This window comes from Aphelocoma coerulescens, chromosome 3 (genome assembly GCF_041296385.1).
Source record: "Aphelocoma coerulescens isolate FSJ_1873_10779 chromosome 3, UR_Acoe_1.0, whole genome shotgun sequence".
Lineage (NCBI taxonomy): Eukaryota > Metazoa > Chordata > Aves > Passeriformes > Corvidae > Aphelocoma > Aphelocoma coerulescens.
In genome coordinates, this window is record NC_091016.1 from 18,805,177 (window position 1) to 18,824,092 (window position 18,916).

The 18,916-nt window shown below is 49.0% G+C and overlaps 2 protein-coding genes and 1 long non-coding RNA gene across 5 annotated transcripts in view; 1 reads left to right on the plus strand and 2 right to left on the minus strand.

Moving 5' to 3' along the window:
• XDH (xanthine dehydrogenase) overlaps positions 1 to 3,545 on the plus strand; it is a 51,742-nt gene extending 48,197 nt beyond the window's left edge. Inside the window, exon 37 of the mRNA XM_069009302.1 lies at positions 285 to 3,545. Within this exon, the coding sequence (XP_068865403.1) occupies positions 285 to 335 (51 nt within the window). The 3' untranslated portion in view covers positions 336 to 3,545. The remainder of the gene's footprint in view (positions 1 to 284) is intronic.
• On the minus strand, positions 1,067 to 8,026 carry LOC138107729 (carbohydrate sulfotransferase 14-like). 2 transcript variants are annotated; one of them, XM_069009304.1, is made up of 3 exons: positions 7,715 to 8,026; positions 6,971 to 7,105; positions 1,067 to 5,551 (listed from the first exon to the last, which is right to left on the minus strand). In XM_069009304.1, the coding sequence occupies exons 2-3, from the start codon at positions 7,065 to 7,067 to the stop codon at positions 4,752 to 4,754; spliced, it is 897 nt and encodes a 298-aa protein (XP_068865405.1). In that variant the 5' UTR covers positions 7,068 to 7,105; positions 7,715 to 8,026; the 3' UTR covers positions 1,067 to 4,751. The 2 variants fall into 2 exon arrangements, with proteins under 2 accessions (XP_068865405.1, XP_068865404.1); XM_069009303.1 differs by lacking the exon at positions 7,715 to 8,026 and having other exon boundaries at positions 6,971 to 7,689.
• Positions 8,027 to 13,507: 5,481 nt separating this feature from the next.
• On the minus strand, positions 13,508 to 18,172 carry LOC138107733 (uncharacterized). Of its 2 annotated transcripts, XR_011149673.1 has the most exons (4): positions 18,050 to 18,172; positions 17,446 to 17,538; positions 14,641 to 14,703; positions 13,508 to 13,776 (listed from the first exon to the last, which is right to left on the minus strand). It is a non-coding gene; the product is annotated as an uncharacterized lncRNA (long non-coding RNA). The 2 variants fall into 2 exon arrangements; XR_011149672.1 differs by lacking the exon at positions 13,508 to 13,776 and having other exon boundaries at positions 14,359 to 14,703.
• Positions 18,173 to 18,916: the final 744 nt, after the last annotated feature.

Consider the following 18,916-nt stretch of genomic DNA (forward strand, 5'->3'; position numbering starts at 1 on the left):
AGGCTGTGGACTTGTACTGAAGGAGTGCAGGAGTTATCCCTGTCATTGGCTCCTCATGGGCTCCTCTATCATAGTGTTGTCACAGGGCTCTGTAAGAGTTGACCATCAGGCCTCTATCAGAAGTGCCATGAGGCAAACATTTCTGTGTTTGGAAAAACTGGGATAGGAGCTCCTATCATCACATATACAAAGTCCCCCACCTCAAAATCAGCATGGTGGGACATGCTGAACCCTGGACAAGACCCTCATTTGTTGCTAATTCAATTATTTTTTTCTCATTACAGTGCCCTTCTGCTGAGCCAGGGACCTTTAAGCCATGGTGTGTGCGTGTGTAAGAGGAAAGTTTGAGGAGTAAACTCTGCTGAAACTGAGCTTACACCAGAGGAACCACAAGGCAGTAGGACTATAATGGAGAAAAAAAGTATCTGTGTTCATGTGGCTCACCCACTGGTTCATGGAGCTTTCACATTTAATTGTCCAATCATTGTTTTCTCTGCGAGAGGGAATTGCTGCCAGATTATAGCTGTGATGTAAATTCAAATGAAGTGGAAGGTGATGTTATCCAGGTGTAATTGAAAAATCTTATAGGTTTCCTATAAAATTGCTGCAAGGACGCTTCTTAACAGCCAATGTGAAATAGCAGGGTGGTTGTTTCTTCTTTTTCCTGCTAAAGGGAAAAGAGGTATCACCTTGTGATGCTATGCCAAAAAGGACTTAAATGTGTTGAGCCCAGACACAGAGCCCTCTAGCTAAGATGGGGGAAAGTGTAAGAGGTGCTGAGGGCTGGACCCTGCTGTGTCCCCTCTGCACACAACGCCAGGTACATCCTAGAGGGAGATGAGCAGGACTTTTGATGTTGGCTAATGAAGATGGTCTTACCTGTGTAACAAAAGTGTTTCAGAGGAAAAGGCTAAAATGGGACCAGTAACTGATTTACGCCAAGTTCAATGACTGCTGCTTTGTCCGCACCTGGGCTTTAACGAGATCTTAGTTCAAGTGCTACCTTGTCTTCTTTGATTAAAGATAAAAACTAAATATACCAAGAGGACTTCCAGCAAGATGGTGCTTTGTTTGACCCACTCTTTTCCCATCCCCCACCTTCGCATCTTTCCCCATCCTTTAAATAAGAAAGGACATCAGAGACCTTAGAGTAACAGAGAAATTTGCTCATCGATGTTCCCAAGGCAATTTATACCAGCCTTAGCAAGGGGTACCAGGAGGTTGGACACAGCTGGGGATTAGCTGGCTCTGGGTGACCTCTAGGATCAATCCCTTGCTGTCATGGCCTTGCCTTCTTTCCAAGAGAACTCTTAGTTTTGCTGAATGTAAGAGAATGGGTACATTTTGCCACAGGGACTGCTTGTCTAAAAAATGTGCTGACTGTGTGATGACCTGGTGTCACTTGGATTGAGTATATTTTTCATGTTGGATTTAGTGCTGGGCATCCCTCCCAACAGGTTTTGTCACTGTCAGATTCAACACTGGAGCACCATGTTATCTCTAGATGGTGTCAGCCATGTACTATGCCTGCTTATCATTTGCAAACTTTTATCTGTTTCTCTGGCCCACAGCTGTATTAAAATGTCCTTTTTCTCTTTGCACTCCCAGGGCCATCAAAAAATATGGTGCAAGAGGATGTAAGTCCTTATATAAAATTTTGCTCACATACAAACTTCTTAAAGTTGGCCTCCTGCTTCAGTGTGAAATATTTTTTTAAGCACTCCAGGGTATATTGCTTGGAAAGGTGTAGGTTTATTTCTCAAATATTATGGATCTACCATCTAGAAGAAGGGAATTTGTGTATGTGAGTTGCAGGAAGTATTTTGTTGGGCTTGCTATGTAATTGTTTTACTAATTGAAATACGATAGTGGTGTTTCTTAAGCTCTGAGGTACTGGGCAAGAACACGTTTTTGTTTCGTCCTGAAAGTTGGTAATATGTAAAAAACCTCTCAGAGAAGAAAACGTGATAATTTATGTGAAAGAACAGCTATTGGAGCCCGTGTATCCACATTCATGGGTGACCAGGGAGAGATGCAAAACACAAAGTCTGTAAGGTAGACTGGTATCAGCTCTGTTTCTGTGAATTCCATCTCGTGGGATTGCTGGACATGCTCATTCAGATCAGGATGAGAAATACAAAGGTAATGTGTGTTAATGCAGAGCATGGGGAAACAGACAGAGTGGGATATCAAGGAGCTCCCAGTGTTGTTCCACAGGAAAGTGGCAACTGTTCACAATAGGCCTGCTGCCTGTGAGAGTCCTGGGACATGGTGGGATGTCACCAGCAGGATGAGTAGGTGCTCTTTCTCCCCCTGATTCTGGAATTTTCATCATTTCAGGATGGGTTTGTGAGTAGCTCACACAGTTGCAGTGACTGCCTGGTCAGGTGAAATTTTTTTAAATTAGATGTATCAAGTCTCTGTTTTGCTATTTGCTTTGTGAGTTAATTGGAAGTGTATTTGCCACGTTCTGTGTACATGCAGTGGTCAGAGCAGACCTGTAGGGCCAGTTTTGCTGCAGCATCAGTGAGCCACTCTCTTCCAGGCACCAGCCCTGGCCCTCACACCCAGCCCAGCTTGGGGCCCTCTTGATTCCCTTGCTCAGCTGATGGAGGGAGGGAACACCTTCCTTTTGGGGTGCACTGGAATTGGATGTTAATTATATCAAACACCTGGGGAGGGCAATGGTATAAAATCAGGGTTGCAAAACACTGGTTTTGAGGGTGTAGGGAAAAGGGAAGCTTGGAGGCTAATAGGAATTTACAGAAAGATCATTGTAATACCTGCCTATGCTGTGGGACTCTAAGGAAGACGAAGCTGAGGTTTTCATGTCACCTCTCAATGTCTGAACATTTCATACATTGCTTTCCCGTGGAACTAAATGGCAGGCACCTTAGGAAAGGACTGGGACCTGCTGGGGAGGCTGGCAGGAAGAGGAGATCTCTGACTTGAGGTGTGCTCTGCATTACAAAGCTGTGGGGGAGCAGCTCTCCTGCCCTGAGTGTACAGCACTGTCCCCTGTCAGGTGCTGTGTCCCATCTCCTCACACACATCTTGCTGTGTGGGGTCTCAGCTCGCCATCACTGGAGGGAAAGCTACTCATGAAGAGAAAAATGTTCCTTTTCTAGTTCTTTCCAGTGAAATAGAGCATGGATGCAGGACTCTAATTTAATGACATATAATTGGAAATTTGCTGCTTTTCTTCTTCCAGAAGTCTATCCTCAGAAGAGGAACTATGCCATCTTGCTAGACTGTAAAGTACTGCGCACAATAACGGCACTTAAATAGTAATTACTGCAGCTGGAGGGTTTGTGGGAGTGTGAAAGGAGCCCAGCTGATTGGATGTCTTAATGCTGTTAGTTGCATGGCCTTCTGTGAGAGAGGGAGGCCAAGATTTTGGTAATTGTTTTAGGTCAGTTCTAACTCAACAGTTTTCACCATCATTCTTTAATGAGCATTGTCAAACTGGAATCATGAATGTATGTGGGATTCTCTGTGAATGTTACAACATTGCAAAATAAAGCTGCTAAATACTCTGGAAACAAGTATGCTATGGTAAGAGTCTGTCAGGATTCGAAATCTAGACAAATTCAGCTCATCCTTGTGTTTGTTTGATGAAGATGGATCCTTCCCAGGGGCTGTGAGTCAGATCAGCTCAGTGACCAAAGGTGGGAGAGGGCAGGTGGTTGCTCTGGGCTGCCCAGCTGGATGAAGCAGTGAGCCAGCTGGAGAGACTGGGCCTCTGTCTGGCCACACTGGCAGACAAGTCCAAAAGAAAGCAGAGTCAGTCCTCACGCTTTTCTACAAGCAGGAGCTTGTAGTAGCCACATCCTGTTTTCCATAGCAGCACAGGTGCATTCTGATGCTTCTAGCTGCCTCCACAGGGCCCAGCAGTTGCTGATACAAGGTAGAAGGCAGTCTGCCTGATGCTGTGGGTGGTACCTGGTCCACACTGACACTTCCTTGTCTCAGGGCTAGTGCACCAAGCTGAAAGCTGGCCTTGGCCCATTGGAGTCAGCCCTGGAAGGAGGGGAGGCAAACTCTAAACCTGTGAATGGAGCAAGCATTGGGTCCCATCGCCAGGGCCCACTTGAGCCCAAACACGTGGGAGATGAGGCTGTAAAACAGGAACAATTCACACAGAACAGGTAAGACCAAGCAATGGGCCAGGCCTGACCTTCCCTGAGCATGAAAAGACTGGGAACACTGCCAGTGGTTCCCCAGGAGGGTGTGCCACCTTGTGTCAGATCTCAGCCTCCAGGTGACATGCTCCTTTGTGAGCTCTCCTTGTACCTGTGTCAGGAGCCTTGTCATGAAGAAGCCATTGCCAAACCTCTTGGACCAACATGGAGCCCAGAATAGGAAATGTCAGTGTGGGCACAGCACATGTGATGCTGCTGTGGTTTGCAGCAGGTCCACTCCACCCCACCCCAAACTGCTCAGTTTAACCCATCACAATTAAGTTCATGCAGTTTTCCAAGTCCCAGTGCCACAAGTTCCCTAGTGCCTGCTCTGACCAGGATATGTTTAAACACAATATGTCTTGTTATGTTTAAATACAATTCAACCATATTGATCCCCAGTCCCTGGCAGTGGTCTGTCTTGCCTCTCTGATGAGTCTTTTGGGCTGTGACATGGAAAACCTCACTGCAAGCAGCTGGGAAGCAAAGGCCTGTCAGTATCTTGAAGCACTTTCTTTTGGATTAGTGCTCCCTGAAGCAGCTCCTCCATGCAGGCTATTTCTCCCAGGTCTATGCGGTGATGGGGTGCTCTGACAGGAAACTGCTAGGAAACAGGAAAGCTGCAAGGTCCTCACGGTAGAAATGAGACAGCTGCTTCTTCTGCTGGGCAGACAGCTCGCTGAACATCTGCTCTGACAACCACCTGTAGGTGCGCTGCACTTGCCTGTCAGTGAGCTCGGGGAGGAAGCTTCCCACAGGCAGCCCAGCCCGCTGCAGCAGCTGGTCCAGCTCCTGCCTGAGGAAGCCAAACATCACCACGTAGTCATACTGGATGAGGCAGGGCTGGCACAGGCTGACCAGTGGTTTCCAAGCCATGCTGCCACTGTGCATTTCACTGTCTAGGACTTCCTGGATGAAGCTGCTGAAGGATGGGCTGCTGCCCATGCCTCGCAGGAATGTGGCGATCAGCCTGTGGAAAGGGTCCCTGATAAAGAGCACTTTGGTGTAAGACCCCAGCATGGCCTTTATCTCCGTCTGCTTGAACTTGCTCAGCTGTGTCTCCTTAGCATGTAGCCGGCGGTAGGGGACTGGCGCTGGCAGCGTCACATTGGCCTCCTCTAGCTTCTGCAGAAGCTGCTGCCATTCCTCCACCCCTGTTGATGGCACTTGGCAGTACAGGAAGTCCAGCTTGGTGTTCACCCTCAGACTCGGGAGCAGGGAGGCTCTCTTGACCTGGCTGCTCAGCAGCATGGTGATTTTGTCTGCTGGGCTGCAGAAAGTTCTCAATCTCCTCTTCCTGATCTGCTGGACGTGAAGGAAGGTGTCCAGTGCCAAAGTGAAGCCCTTCTCTGCCTTGGGGGCCAAGTCACCTGGGAAACACCATTTGGAGATGGGGATGAAGAAAGAACACAGTGCCCTAAGTAGGACCCTCAGCACAGGGTATCATAGAAGGCTCTTCTCCAGTTATTCCAGTGTGGAAAGGATATAATGTGGACAAAGATGGGTAGGAGAGGGGAGACCACCCCTGTCTGGCAAAGAGTTTGGCTTTGCTGGGAAATGGGTTTCTGTCCCCATGAACACATGACATTATGGACACTCAGACCCCCTTTCCCCAAATCACCATGTCTGAGGACTGATCTCAACCATAGATTTATTCCACAGGCCCTGTTCTCCACTAAATCCTAATTTTTACTTTTAACTCCTTGCTTGCAACTGAACATCTCAGAGGTGAGTTTACCAGAGAGTAAAAAATATTTTGAGACCAGGCAGTAGTAAATTGGTTTGTAGCTACAAATACACACTATCCTGCAAACCCTTTTGAATCTGTAAATGGGTTGATATCAGCTATCAAATACATCTGAAAGTAAAGGATTATTCTTGTTGGCTCAGGGTGACTTAGGGATCCAAATGACATCACTTCTTGCATCACCCCCATATGTAAATTTTTTCTCTTGTAGATAAAAAGGCAAAAGCAAATAAAAAGCAAAAAAGCAAATAGAAGTGAGACAACAAAAAAGCAAATATAAGAGGCAAAAGCAAATGAAAAGACTCTATGAGAGTCTGACTAATTTCTCAAATTTCAGCTTTGCTTTTTTGTCTTCTTATTTTTGATGTGAAAAGGCCATAGTAGGTTTGAATGTGGAAGATTAATGCCTGCCTTGTTAGTTTATTTTCTTTAGCAGCAGCACATCTGCCTCATCTGCTCAGTGCAGACATTTGGCAGCCTTGGGGAGACAGTTTGATGATTTGGTCTGGGTCCTCAGGAAGTTAAATATTTGGGGAGGTTCTTGTACAGGGCAGAGAAGCACAGTTAAAATTAGGCAGAGGACATCAGGAACACAGGAAGAAACACAGTGGTGCCTGAAGCTATCCTGAGCGGTTCTTTAACTCACCCAGCCCCAGAATGACAATGTCTGCAAAATCTAGTGATGACTTTGCCCTGGAACGATGGGAACTGGAGCGGAGGGATGCATTTTTAAGGCAAAAAATGCAATAATCCTCAACCCCGCTGCCCCTGCTCCCTCCCGCCTTCCCAACAGCATTTCACTGTCCTAGCAAAGATTTGGGAATCACCTCCAGCAGCCTGACACCTGTTTGCCCCACCACACCTGAGATCAGTGACCCCACTAAGGACATAGAGTTGCAGGGCCCACAGCAAGGGCTTTCTCCACCAACACTGTGCAAAGGGCGTTTTCTGTCCTGTAGGCATTTGCCCACCAAGACCCTCTGGAAGAAGCTCCAGGTCACTTCCCCCGTGGCACAGAATCGCCGTGGTGGCCAGGCCTTACCTCCTTGGCTGTGGGCCGGGGTCTGAAGCAGCCTCCAGCTCAGGAAGATGGTGATGGCCAGGGCAGCCGAGAGGCCGAGGCGGGGAAGGAAGCGCATTTCTGGGGTGCGCTGGGTGCCGAGTGCTGGTGAGCAGCCTGGGACCCGAAGGAAGGGTGTTGGGGAACCTTCTGTGTTTACTTAAAACACACCCAGCCAGAGCTGGGTTAAAGTACTCTTTGGGCAGCAGCTCGGCTGGGGGCAGGGAAATGGCCTGAGGCACAGTGGGTGCCTCCTGCCTGCGCTTACAGTGTGAGATTTTGAGGCAGAATCTGCCTTTTTATTCAGTGTCTGTGCCATGTCGGGTGACAGTGCTCCCTATGAGGAACAAGTCCTGCGTCCCCACTCCTGCGCAGGGTCCTGCAGAGCCACGTAGGGAAAGACGTCCCTGGTCCCCTGATACTCCCTGTTTTTGGCACTCAGTGAGGCTGAACAAGCAAGTGCTGGGCCATGGGTCCTGCCTCTGTGGTGCTGGGAGGTCTTTTAGGCTAGAAGCTGTGGCAGGGGAGGTGACACGGTGACAGGGCACAACCAGTGTCATGTGGCAGGTCCACTGGAAGCACGGAACTGCGGCTTGTGTCCTTTCGCTCTATAAAATCCGCAACTGCTGCAGAGGCCCAAAAAAAGGGGGTGTGCTCCCATGCAGGCAGGCAGATGTGCTGCTCCTCCCCTTCCCCAAGGAGCCACCCCGTGTGACGGAAACCCACCTCCCAGGAGTTCTTGAGGGCTGTGCCACGGGTGGATTTGCTGTCCTCTGGAGAACCGTGGCTTTCCCAGCAGAGGGTGCTCTGTGCCCGAGGAAGCCCTGCCCTCCGCTGGTGGAGGCGAGGGATGTGGGCGCTGTCAGCCCTTCCCCACTGCGGCTTAGGGGATGAACTTCACAGCTGCCGTGACCCCATTTGTGCCTTTTAAAGCCTTTCTACAGCGAGGAGGAGAGGTTTCCTCCAGGTCTTGGGGCTAGACCCCGCTGCATGCGTCCCTGCCTTCCAAACCTGGGAGAAACCTGGTACAGCCAGGAGCTGTGGGTATGCTGGGGCAGGAGTGAATGGCCACCCTTTGCTTCTCTTCCCAGCAGAAGGCTCTGGTTTTCCTTTCAGCTGCAGTGCTGATCTTGCTCCTCCCAGCCCGACAGGTGTTAGGGTGACCGAACTGGTGCTCAGCAGTGCTTCTCCTCCCCAGCTCCCAGAGCGGCTCTTGGGCAGCCTCACCTGCGGCCTGGCCACACACCTGAGCAGCAGGGCCCTGCGGGAGCTGCAGCCAAAGCCCGCCCAGCTGCCAGCAGAGCCAGCTCCAGTGCAAGGAGGTCCTTTCGATCAAGAGACTGCGGTGAGATTAACAAATACAAGGGCAGAAGGAGTTCTGCAAGCACTCTTGGTGTAGCAGGCAGCAGCTGCATGTGCCTTCCTGCACTGAAATTCAGTTCAGCAGGGACTGTCCCAACCACAACCCCAGTGAGCCGAAGTGCAACTGCAATGGGTAGGGAGAAATGCAGCTGATTTTTATTTACAGTCATAAAGTGAAAGCAAAGAGACATTCTCTGTCTGAAGGGCAGAAAGAAATAGCAGAAAGCCCCATTTGCTTTGCATTGCAAGGAAACAGAACTAACCAAGTTACATCAGGGTTTCATCTCTCTCTCTTCTATCTTGTATCTGCCATTTAAATGGTGATTTTTAAATTATTTTTTTTCTTGCCCCCTGGGATTTCCGTTTAATTTTTTTTTGTGCTGTTTTCGCAAGTGTCTGTAGACACTTAGTGAAACTCACTGCTGGGTTTCCCCTGTTTGTCTTCCATTCACCGCTTAGCAACAGCCAGCAAGGCTGAGACTGCAGTTCTTGGACTGAAAGGCTTCCTGCTATACACTTGTAAGGAGACAGCAGCCTTTTTGGGCACAGAGGCTGAGTCAGGCATGGAAATGCATTCACATCCTACTGTTTAATGCAATTGCACAAGGGAATTAGTTGGGCAATTCATATGAAGCTTCCCGTAATTTAGGAAAACCCTCCCTACCATGAATATGAGAAAGAGCCCTTTTTTTTTTTACACCAGCAGTAGGATTGCCTGAATAAGGATTTCCAGATTTTCCCCCACCAATATCTTGAACAACATTGCCTTGGCCTCCCTTTTTCTCCTCACAGGACGCAAACCCTTTGGAGATATTCTTATATGTTAATAAACATCCTCCTCTTCAGCCTTCCCGCATTCCTTCCACTTCCAAATTTTGCAAAGTATTGTCTTGTGTGACCATGACCTGCAGGCACTGATGTGATGGTTCCCCCCCTTGTTCCTCCTTGTGCCTGCCTTGTGGGAATGTGAACTTTGCAAAGTGATGGCAAACACTGCCTCATTTGGTGAGGGATGTTTTTACATTGTGAGGAAAGGAAAAGCGGAGAGGAAACTTTCTTATCCCTCTTCTTGTTTGGAAACTTGCATATGACATCAGTGTTTCACAAGCCAGTTTGGGCCCATCTCTCAGCAGAAACATGGGAGCAGTTGGAGGAGGAGCAAGCTTCCCTGCTCCCAGAGCATCATTTAATGTGAAAAGTCTCTGGTCTTTGGGAAGGATGGTTCTGAGAGCAGGGCTGCCAGGCTGCTTGCTGGGGATGCATTGCACTGAGTAGGGAAGGATTCCTTGAAATCAACCCAAAAGGTCAAGGATGTGAGCGGGTTTTTGTGGCCTCTTCTCCATCGCATCCCTGGATTCCCAGAGCTCCTCTCGGTGTGCCTGTGGAGAGCCTTGGCTGCCCAGCTTGCTTTGAGGGTGGGGCACACACCCCATCACCTACCCACAAGGCTACCTTACTCTCAGGGACAAGGTTTTAGCACTTTAGTGCATGAGCTGGAGCCTATGTGTAAGCATCAGCTCCTTCAGTCTCATGATCATTTCCAAATTTGGCCAACTCAGCTGCTTTTTGGTGGGATTTGGGATTTTCTTCACTCTAGCTCCTGCCAGATGTGGGTGAGCCAATCTGCCCATCACCCTGAGTCCATCTCTATCTCCTCCAGCGCTTGCATTCAGCGCTGCCAGTGTTAGCAGTGGGTTAGGAAGGTGGACATCTGTCCTTGGGCATTGGCCAGGGAGCACCAGGCTGGCTTTGGGCAGGCAGGGAGAAGCTGGAGGCCACAGGGACCGCCCCACGCAGCAGTATCCTGGGACTGAGCAGAACTGGACCAGAAATAGTTATGCAATGCGGATAGGAAAGGAAAGAAAAGCAAGTTCCCATTGCACCCAAGGAGTGGAGCAGGTAGGACAATGTTTGGAGTGCTTGTACAACTCTGGTGCTTCCTGTTTTCCTGCGGGCAGGAGCTGTGATTGTCACTTCTTATTCAGCTCCTCATCCTGGGAGGAAGACAGTATTGGGCTGTCCGGGGGCAGCAGGATGTTTATGTGGCAGGCTGAGTCAAGGTACTGCTTTTAATACACCCCAGAGCAGAGTCATTGGGGGAAATGTACATTTTAGATTTGGTTTGGCTTTTCTTTTTTTAAAAAAGACTCATGAACATCCAAAGTGCTTTGGAATTGCCATCGAGCTGTGTGGCCGAATGCCAGCGCTGAGTGTCATTGTTTTCTAAGGCTATTACATGAGGATTTTACAGGGTGAACTACTGGTAGTTTAGGGAGGATTTGTCTAATTAGTGATGCTATATTGAGAGGCTTTGCTTAATTACTCCATAAGCTGTTAAACTTTGCATTGTCTCAGCCAGGCCCACATCAACCGGAGCATGTAACGGTGGTGAAGAGAGGATGAGGCAGCAGTGCAGCCTCTGCCATGTGCCCATCCAGAGGACCTCTCTTTCCCTGCTTTATTAAGGATAAGGGCATTTTCCTGGAAGGGGGAGCCAAAGGACTGAATGAGACTCAACTTTTTAAAAAATATGGGGATTACAGCCATTATCTCTCTGCAGTTGCAGATGGGAATCCCATGGGAAAATAGCATGTGTCTGGATCCATGTGTGCAGGGGAAGGATGCTCATCATCATCAACGTGGCCATCATCTCCATCCTATCATCTGCCATGGGACCAGCAGCCATCCATCCATCCCATTGCCTCTATCCCATCACCTGCCATGGGACCAGCAGCCATCGATCCCATCACCTCCATCCCATCACCTGCCATGGGACCAGCAGCCACCGCCTCCATCCCCGCATCTCCTCATGGAGCTTTGTGGTGCCACCTGAACAGCACAGGACCTTTTACCACTGAGTGTTTCTCCGAGCAGATCTCAGTCTTGCTTTGTGTCCCAAGCTCCTCCTGGCCTTCCTCTCTCTTTAGCACCACATCAGAGAAACCCAAAGTGCTCCCAGACAAACCAGGCAAGGCCTCTGGATGTGTGGTAATTTGGAAAATCTAGCCCTTCAGCTTTTCTTTCTCCTTTATTTCTTAATGTGAATTTTGTTTCATGCAGACACCTCTGCTCTTTGGACTGTTCTTCCCTTTGGGACCTGAGTAAGAGAGGGATCCTGAAAGAGTTCTCAGGAACCACTTCTCCAGCACCCCCAACATGGGGACAAAGCCTTTGCTTGGCCCACAACTTCACAGAGATGGGAGAGTTTTACTTGGGTGGCCAGAGCAGCATTACTTGGGACAGCACAGAGGAGACTGGGGTCTGAAACCTCTCAATCTCCTGAAAAAGAGCTGCTGGTAGTGAAAAACAGGATGGTGGGAAGAAAACCTCTGTTGTAAAACATCACTCATTGGAACGAGACTTTGATCTCCTGCTGCAGTCCCTGATGGGAAGGAGAGGTGTGGGTTGGGAGGAGATGGGCAAAGGAAGAGGGGATCTCATGGGATTTGGGCTTGTCTCCTGTGGGTCCTCTGTTCCTGAGCCTCCACTCTTTGCCAGGCTTCACACCCTGTTCCTGCCCTGTTCTTTGGGGGAGAAGCACTTTTGCTTTGCTACAGCAGCATTTTCCCCTTTTTGTGTAATTTTTTGTGCTGCTGCCTGGTCACATGAGGAAAGCTCTCACATGTGTCTGTTGCTGGACATGGGGGGATGGATTCTCAGGCAGATTTTGAGCCAGGAACTGGCTTTTGCTGATGCTTCTGAAAGCTGAACTTGTCTGAGGGTGCATCCAGACATCTGCCCGCTGTTCTTGGCCTCTCCCAAGGGAGCACTGCCCCATGACACTGCAGGCTATCACATTTTCTTGGTTGCTGGTTGTTTCCATTATTCATACAGCAGCTCTTTAAATATTCAGAGATCTCTTGACTGGTTTTTCAGCGACTTGTGGAGGAGGAGGTGGCAGCATGGCTTGCTGGGGCTACCTCCACACCTGATTTAGTAGGATGCTATTTCTGATGAACAATGTTTTCGGGAACTCTGGAGCCTACAGCCCTGACTCTGTACCAGAAGTGGCAGGGGGAAAAGGGTTTAAGGTCTGTTTGTTTTACTTTTTTGTCCAGACAATAAGCCGGCAAATACTCCCAGGTTGTTTATATTTGGATAAGGCTGCTCGTGTCCTGTGAAAGGAAAATGACACATCTACTACTTCTCCTGGGGAGAGATGGTGTGGGACAAATGGTCTCCTGGCATGGCTGCCAGAAGCCTCTTGATGCCACTTCTGGGATGTGTGGGATGGCCTTGGCTCTGTGGTCCAGATGGGGAGGGCGTGGCAGGGACATTGCCTGGTTTTTCTCTGTTGGTGGCATTAGGTTGGGACCAGATGCACAGGAAGGGCAGAGCTTGGTCCCCAGTGCCAGCCCCACGTTGCTGCCTCCTTCTCTCCCACTGGGATGTGGAGCTGTGGGCACTGGGAGGTAGCCTCATCAGACTTACCATCCAGCAAGTTGTTTTTGGAGTCTGTGGGATGTGAACCACAAACTGAAATTCTGCTTTCCTGTGTTCTTCCCAGAAGCTCAGCCCTCCTGGCGGGGCACTTCATGGGGGAAAGACAGGAGGCATTGGGGTTTGGCTGCAGGGCTTTGGGCTCTGCTCAGCTCCCACCATCCCTAACCAGGGCATCAGGTGCCTGACCCCCCCCAAGGACACCCAGCTGGTCGTGCCTGTGTGTCCCCATCTGTTCTGGCTCCCTCTCGCCTCCCTGCAATGAATGGGATTTAGCAGCTGCAAACAGGACCGACAGCAATTCTGGGGCTGAGCCAGTGAGGATCAGTGTCCAACCCCATCCTGGGACTGGCAGAGCGTCCGCCCTCAACACGAGCCTTGTCTGAGCACAAGTGAGCACAGGATTCATTTGGGCTACACCACACACAGCGTCCCCCTTGTCCTGAGGCTGGGTCTCGTGGGTTTTGGAGCCTCCTGCCATTGTCCAACTGCACAGAGCTGAGGGATACTCTGCCCTCATCTCCTCTATTCCAATCCTCTCCTGCAAACCAAACACGTACCCTGAGGTGTTTTCACAGGAGCTGGGCAGCCCATCATGACAAGTCACAACATTCAGGTTCCAAAAACTACCCCAAAACAGTTTTCTTCTTTTCTAAAATTTATTTTTAAATCACTCACTTTCAGAAAGCACCACCTGCCTGTCCCACAGGGAGCAGTCAGGCAATGGGAAGAATGGGAAGTGAACTCGAGGCACTATGGCCCTGCAACAGGTCAGGGAAAAGGAATTTTCTTGGCTCACAGAGCCTTGGCAGCTCCTGGGGTGGCTCTGCTGGCTTCACCCTGGGGCAGGTGCTGTGAGAAAGCACCAGGAACTCGCAGCTTCACTGTAGTCTGTACCTCCAGCTGGGTCCAACACCCCCTTTCTTGATGTCAAAATTGGTCAGAATTTTTTTTTTTTTTTTAAATTTTCTCAGGGTTATTTTTACCTAAAAGTGAAGAAAAGAGAAACTTCTCTTCCTATTGTTTTTTTTCCCCTAGAGTTTTTGAAAGAAGTAAGAGGGGAAGTGGCTTTCCTCCTTCATTCAAAGTTGGCAAATGCAGCCAAAAATGGCCTTCTCCTCCCATTATTTTACTTCTATTGGTAAATCTTGCCTGTCTGTAAACTAGGCATTTCTGCATCTATTTTTATTCTGTGGAAATAACTAGTCCCAAGCCTCTCCTCTCTGATGTTTGTCTCCCCATACATGCTGAGGTTCATTTGATTTAAATATTTCCAAACAGGCTGGAGACGAGGGAAGCAGTTTCTTGTCACCTGCAGCACCACACTGCCACAGAGCAAAACCATGATGTTACGAATGAAAAGGCCTGGAAACACTGAAAAACCACTTGAGAAGAAAAAATCTGCAAACAAGCAAATCACCATCATTTCACATATGGCCACAATTAAAGAACCAGCAGATCTGGCAGTTGAGGCAGTTTTGGTCTGAAAAATCCCAAAGGATTTCATCTCCATGTCCTAATCCAGGGCTTAAAATGCAGCAGCTGTTAAAAGTCATGCTCTGGTGCTCCACCTGCCCTGAGTGCTGAATTCAAAAGCAGGCAGTGGAACTCTGAGCTGACAGGCCAGGAAAGCCATGAAATGGAGGACCAGGGATCTCTGTGCCTGAAGGAAAGACCCAGGAGGGGTGAACAGCTCTTTCACCCCTGCATCTATGAGCCTTCATCTTACCCTACACCTATTTCCTCTGAATGCAGGGTGTGGGAACAAAATGTATTTGGGAAGCTCTTTGGAAACAGATTTCACATGCACCATTGTTAACTTTTACCTAAGACCTTGCAGCAGGTTTTACCTTTGGAAGCTTGTGACCCCATCTGGTTGTTGCACCCTGGGTGAGCATCCTCAGCTGATTCTCCTGGTGAAGATGAAGAAGGAGAAAAAGAAGAATGATGGAAAGGTGACTCCCTTGGGAAAAAAACCATGAGGAAGGCATCCACCACGTGCCTCAGCCTCTGAGGGAGGGCAAGCCAGCAGGGAAGAGGTGGGAAGGTTCTGTAGAATCCATGCCATGTAGATGTGACCTTTAGGGACATGGCTTAGTGGTGGCCTTGGCAGTGGCAGATTAATTGTAGGACTCAATGATCACAGAGGTATTTTTCAACATAGATGATCCTATGGTTCTAAAACATTACTTTCATCAGCTCCTGAGTGCTGGGATCAGTGTGGGAGTGGTGCCTCAGCCCATGGGGTTTAACTGGAGCAGAGCACTGAAATCCCCCTGAGACCTGGCTCTTGGGTACTCCTGAGGCTTTTTTTGGAATCTTGGCTGGTGGTTTGGTGTTGCTCCAGCACATTCCCACTCTCTTACTGCTTCTCCAGCAGCCCCTTTGCAGAAGACCATGGTGGTGTCCCCAGAGAGCTGCCAGTGCCAGCTGCCTCTATAAATACCCCTGGTATAAATTCAGAGAGCTCCATCCCTGGCAGGTTCAGCCTGTAGGGTGCGGGGCTGGAAACTCAGGCTGTAGAGCACTGCCACAAGAGAAACAGCTGTTAATGCCTTGTTAGAAGGCTTACATTTCCCTTTCCAATTGATTTGTAAAAGTGATGCAGTGGTGGCTCTCTGGTACCTCAACATTTCCATTCCCTTGGTCTTATATAAGTCAAATATTTCAACTTTTCTACCAGGACAAATAATTTTTAGAAAGCCAACTAAGCTCTGTGTGCACGCCACAGTGCTGCAGGCTCTGTGGCAATGAGCCTGGGAGCTGGGCTGAGATGTCCACGTGTGGGTTACACCCGTGGTTGCACTTTCCCTGTTTTATGGAGGAGTCAGCATGAAGCTTCCCATGGTTGCAGAACACATCCTTCCATTCTGAAAACTCGAGTTTCCCCAGAGAAGACAGCTCTTGTCCCCTGCCCTGGGCAATAGCAGCAGGGTATTTCTCAGGCTGACCTAAAGGGACATTTCTTTACTGGGCTGTCCTTGCCCAGACTGATTTTCTGAGTCATTTCACATGGTGAGGTCAAGTCCCTGGGAACAGCCCTGTTGGATCCAAACCCATGTGAGGAGGAGGAGGGAAGCCTCTCTAGCCTGTCCCTCTCTGACAGCTCCCTGCAATGTTAAAGGGTGTCTTGGGGATGGGCCGCAGCCAGAGCTGCTTTCAGTCCTGGGAGCCACATTTTTGACATCCACAGCCCCACTGAGAGAATCAAGATTTATTCTTAAAAGGAAAAAAATAAGCACTTTTCCTTTCTTCAAGAAAAACTCTCACTCCCTTTTGCTCACTTGCCAAGAGGAGCGGCTTGCTGAGGGCTGAGGGAAACTTCTGCTCAGCACCAGGCAAATGCCTGAATTCCTTTTCATGTTCCTCTTGGCACATCTCCTTTTAGCACTTGAGGACTTTTTCCTTGGTCCCAGAGAAAAGCAGGCAAGGAGAAAATAAGAGCTGGTGGGCAGTAGAGCCCTTGCCAATGCTCTTCCTTTCATAAATGATGCTAGTGACCCTGGTGGCTTTGGAGTAAGTTTTTGGTGTGTGAGTATCCCCCCAGGGGAGACACAGCTAAGAGTGATGCCTTTGCGTTACAGGAAACTGACAATTATTGGCATTTGGGCTCAAAACAACCTCTCATGAAATTGTGACAGAGCACAGGCAGAGGTGGGGAGTAGCCCCTCGAGGCAGGTCCACATGTGCTGCTCCTCCCTGCATCTCCAGGGGCTGTTGGGGAGCGTGGGTGTGCTGGGGAATGTGGGAGCTGTGTCATGGGGGAGTGGGAAGGGTGGGAGGAATGACTGTTCTGTGCTTTTATTTATCTCCTGGTTGATGACCAGGCTCACAAAGCAGGATATGCCTCCCTGGAGCCTGGCAAACTGACAAAAATCTACCTGGGAAGGATGCAAACCCAACCCCCCCTACTGAAAATATGCAGGCAAATAGAGATTTTCCAAAACAGAGTTCCAGAATGCTAAACTTGGTGGTGATTCATCGAAGGAGGGGGGCACAGCTGCTTTATTTTTTTTCCCTGAAGGCGAGCAGGAACAATGTAAATCCCAAATGTTATCCACCCTATCCCCTCAGCTGGGCTGCTGTGCTTTGAAGAGCCCATCCATAACCCCGTAGGCACCGGCTTCCCAAGAAGGCAGACCTGCCGCAAAAACAGGAATCCCTTATCGGGCAGCAGGAAATCCTATTTTTACATGAAGTTCAGAATAAAAATAAAAGGGAAATATATGCTCTGTGGGTGCAGGCTAAAATTAAACCTGGAGCTTCTCCCCTGATGGCTGGCTCCTGCCGTTCCCTGGGTTGAGAATCTGACAGTGAACAAGAAGGATCCTGCTGTCCCTGGCTGCTCTCAGTGGGATCTGCTCTGCTGTGGGGCTTTTCTCCTCTCAGTGAGCTCTATGAGTGTGGCTTAAATAAAGTGCTGTGGCTTAAATAAAGTGCTGTGGCCAAGGCTTGTGCCCTGGGCAAGCAGGAAGAGGTTCCTTTTCCTCTTCTTCATGTGGCTCCTTAGCCTATTTCTGAGCCAAATTCTTCAGTTTCTGACTGCCCTGTCAGCTTCACTGACCTATGTCCAGCCCAGACCTTTCTCTGACCAAAATTTCTGCATCCAGGTTTTACCACAAGATATACTGATGCATCATGAGGGTCTGTCTTACCCGAGTTTCCAGCTTTGGGTCTGCTTCCCCACTGAGGATGAACTGGCACATCTGGTCTGGATTTGAGCATTGCCTCACAAAGTTCTCTGGGGTCTGTAGTAATGAAACAAGCCCTAAGCCACAATCCCCAAACCTCTTCCTTTCCTGCAGTCCAACACTGAAAAGCGACTGCCAGGAGAGCGCTGTGGCTGTGTGTTGTCATTGCCACTGTGATTTGTACAACAAATGCAGCCCTTTCGCAGCCACGCTTTTGTTCTTCGACATCTCAGGCCTTTGCCAGCTGAAGCCACGCTCAGGGCTTTCCTCTGGGCTGCACCAGCTTCACCAGCTCTGCAGGGCAGGATGGCACTGAGCCAAATCCCATAGGGACAGTGAAGGTGGCCCTGATGGCACTTTGTCAGCATTTCTGTCAGGCAGCTCATTTCAGACTTTTCTCTGTTGGATCTTGGACCAAAAGGCTTTTTGCTTGACTTCAAACAGCAATTAAACTGGATCCAGAAAAGTCACAGGGTAAAATGAATCATGAGGTGCAGATCTCTTGACTGACCACACTGACATTTTATATATATGTGTGTGTGTGTGTATATATATGTATTCAACCTACCTCCTGTCTGCTTTTTTTTTCTGCAACAAAGCTTCACTCCAAGCCCTTGGCTGCAAAATATATTGTGAAAGGTCGTTTGCTTGGAGTAAATATTTGAGGACATTTTCAGCCTCCATCAGGAGAGCAAATCCCAGTAAATATTGAGCAGAGCAGCCTGAGTTAGCCAGACCCCTGCAGATGCTTAGCAGGGCCTTGGCTTCTCAGGTGCACAGGAGTTTGAGAGCAGAATTTCCTTCACCTGAGCTGGTCTCCTCCTACTTAGTGAAATTGCAGGAAGGTTTGAAAGGGTGGATAGAGAATGGTGGTGTTATTACTGAGAGCCAGGTTGTATGGAGGGAACAGCCCCTGGAGAACAGGTAGGGAAACCAGGGAAGGAAAGGGAAGGTGAATGAAGAGAAAGCATTTGGTGATGGTTTTGGATACTTGTGAGTATCTAGGGCTAGAGGGAGCTGCCTGGGTTGTCTCAGCTGTGGTGTCAATTTTAGAAGATGGCTTTTTGGTTTTGAGAGAAGGTAGAGTTGCAGCATTCACCACTGCTCCTGTTTGTGGCTGGCCTGGGAAGTTGCATGTCTTGAAATTTAATGTTCCAGCATTGTTTCATTTCTTTCTCATGCAATGAAGTGGGTATGTGTGGACAGCTCCTCTCAGCCTTGCTAGCTAATGTGGGCAAGCAATTAAGTTGTTCTGGGTAGCCCTGTGTGTGAATGACTGCATGTGGCTTGCATGCAGTGGAATGAGAATGTCTGAAAGCCCCCCAGAAATGCAGGTCTGTGATCTCTGTTCTGTTGTGTAAGTGCTTCTCACTTCTGCCGTTTACTGTAAGACGAAGTGATGAAATTTGGCTTAAAGGAGAAGTGATGTGAAATG

Bases quoted from the DNA above. Each gene is read 5' to 3' on its own strand.
- LOC138107729 (XM_069009304.1), bottom strand. From the start codon at position 7,067: ATGCGCTTCCTTCCCCGCCTCGGCCTCTCGGCTGCCCTGGCCATCACC. The intron at 5,552-6,970 runs GTAAGGCCTGGC...GGTGTTTCCCAG, and splicing joins CCCGGCCCACAGCCAAGGAG to GTGACTTGGCCCCCAAGGCA.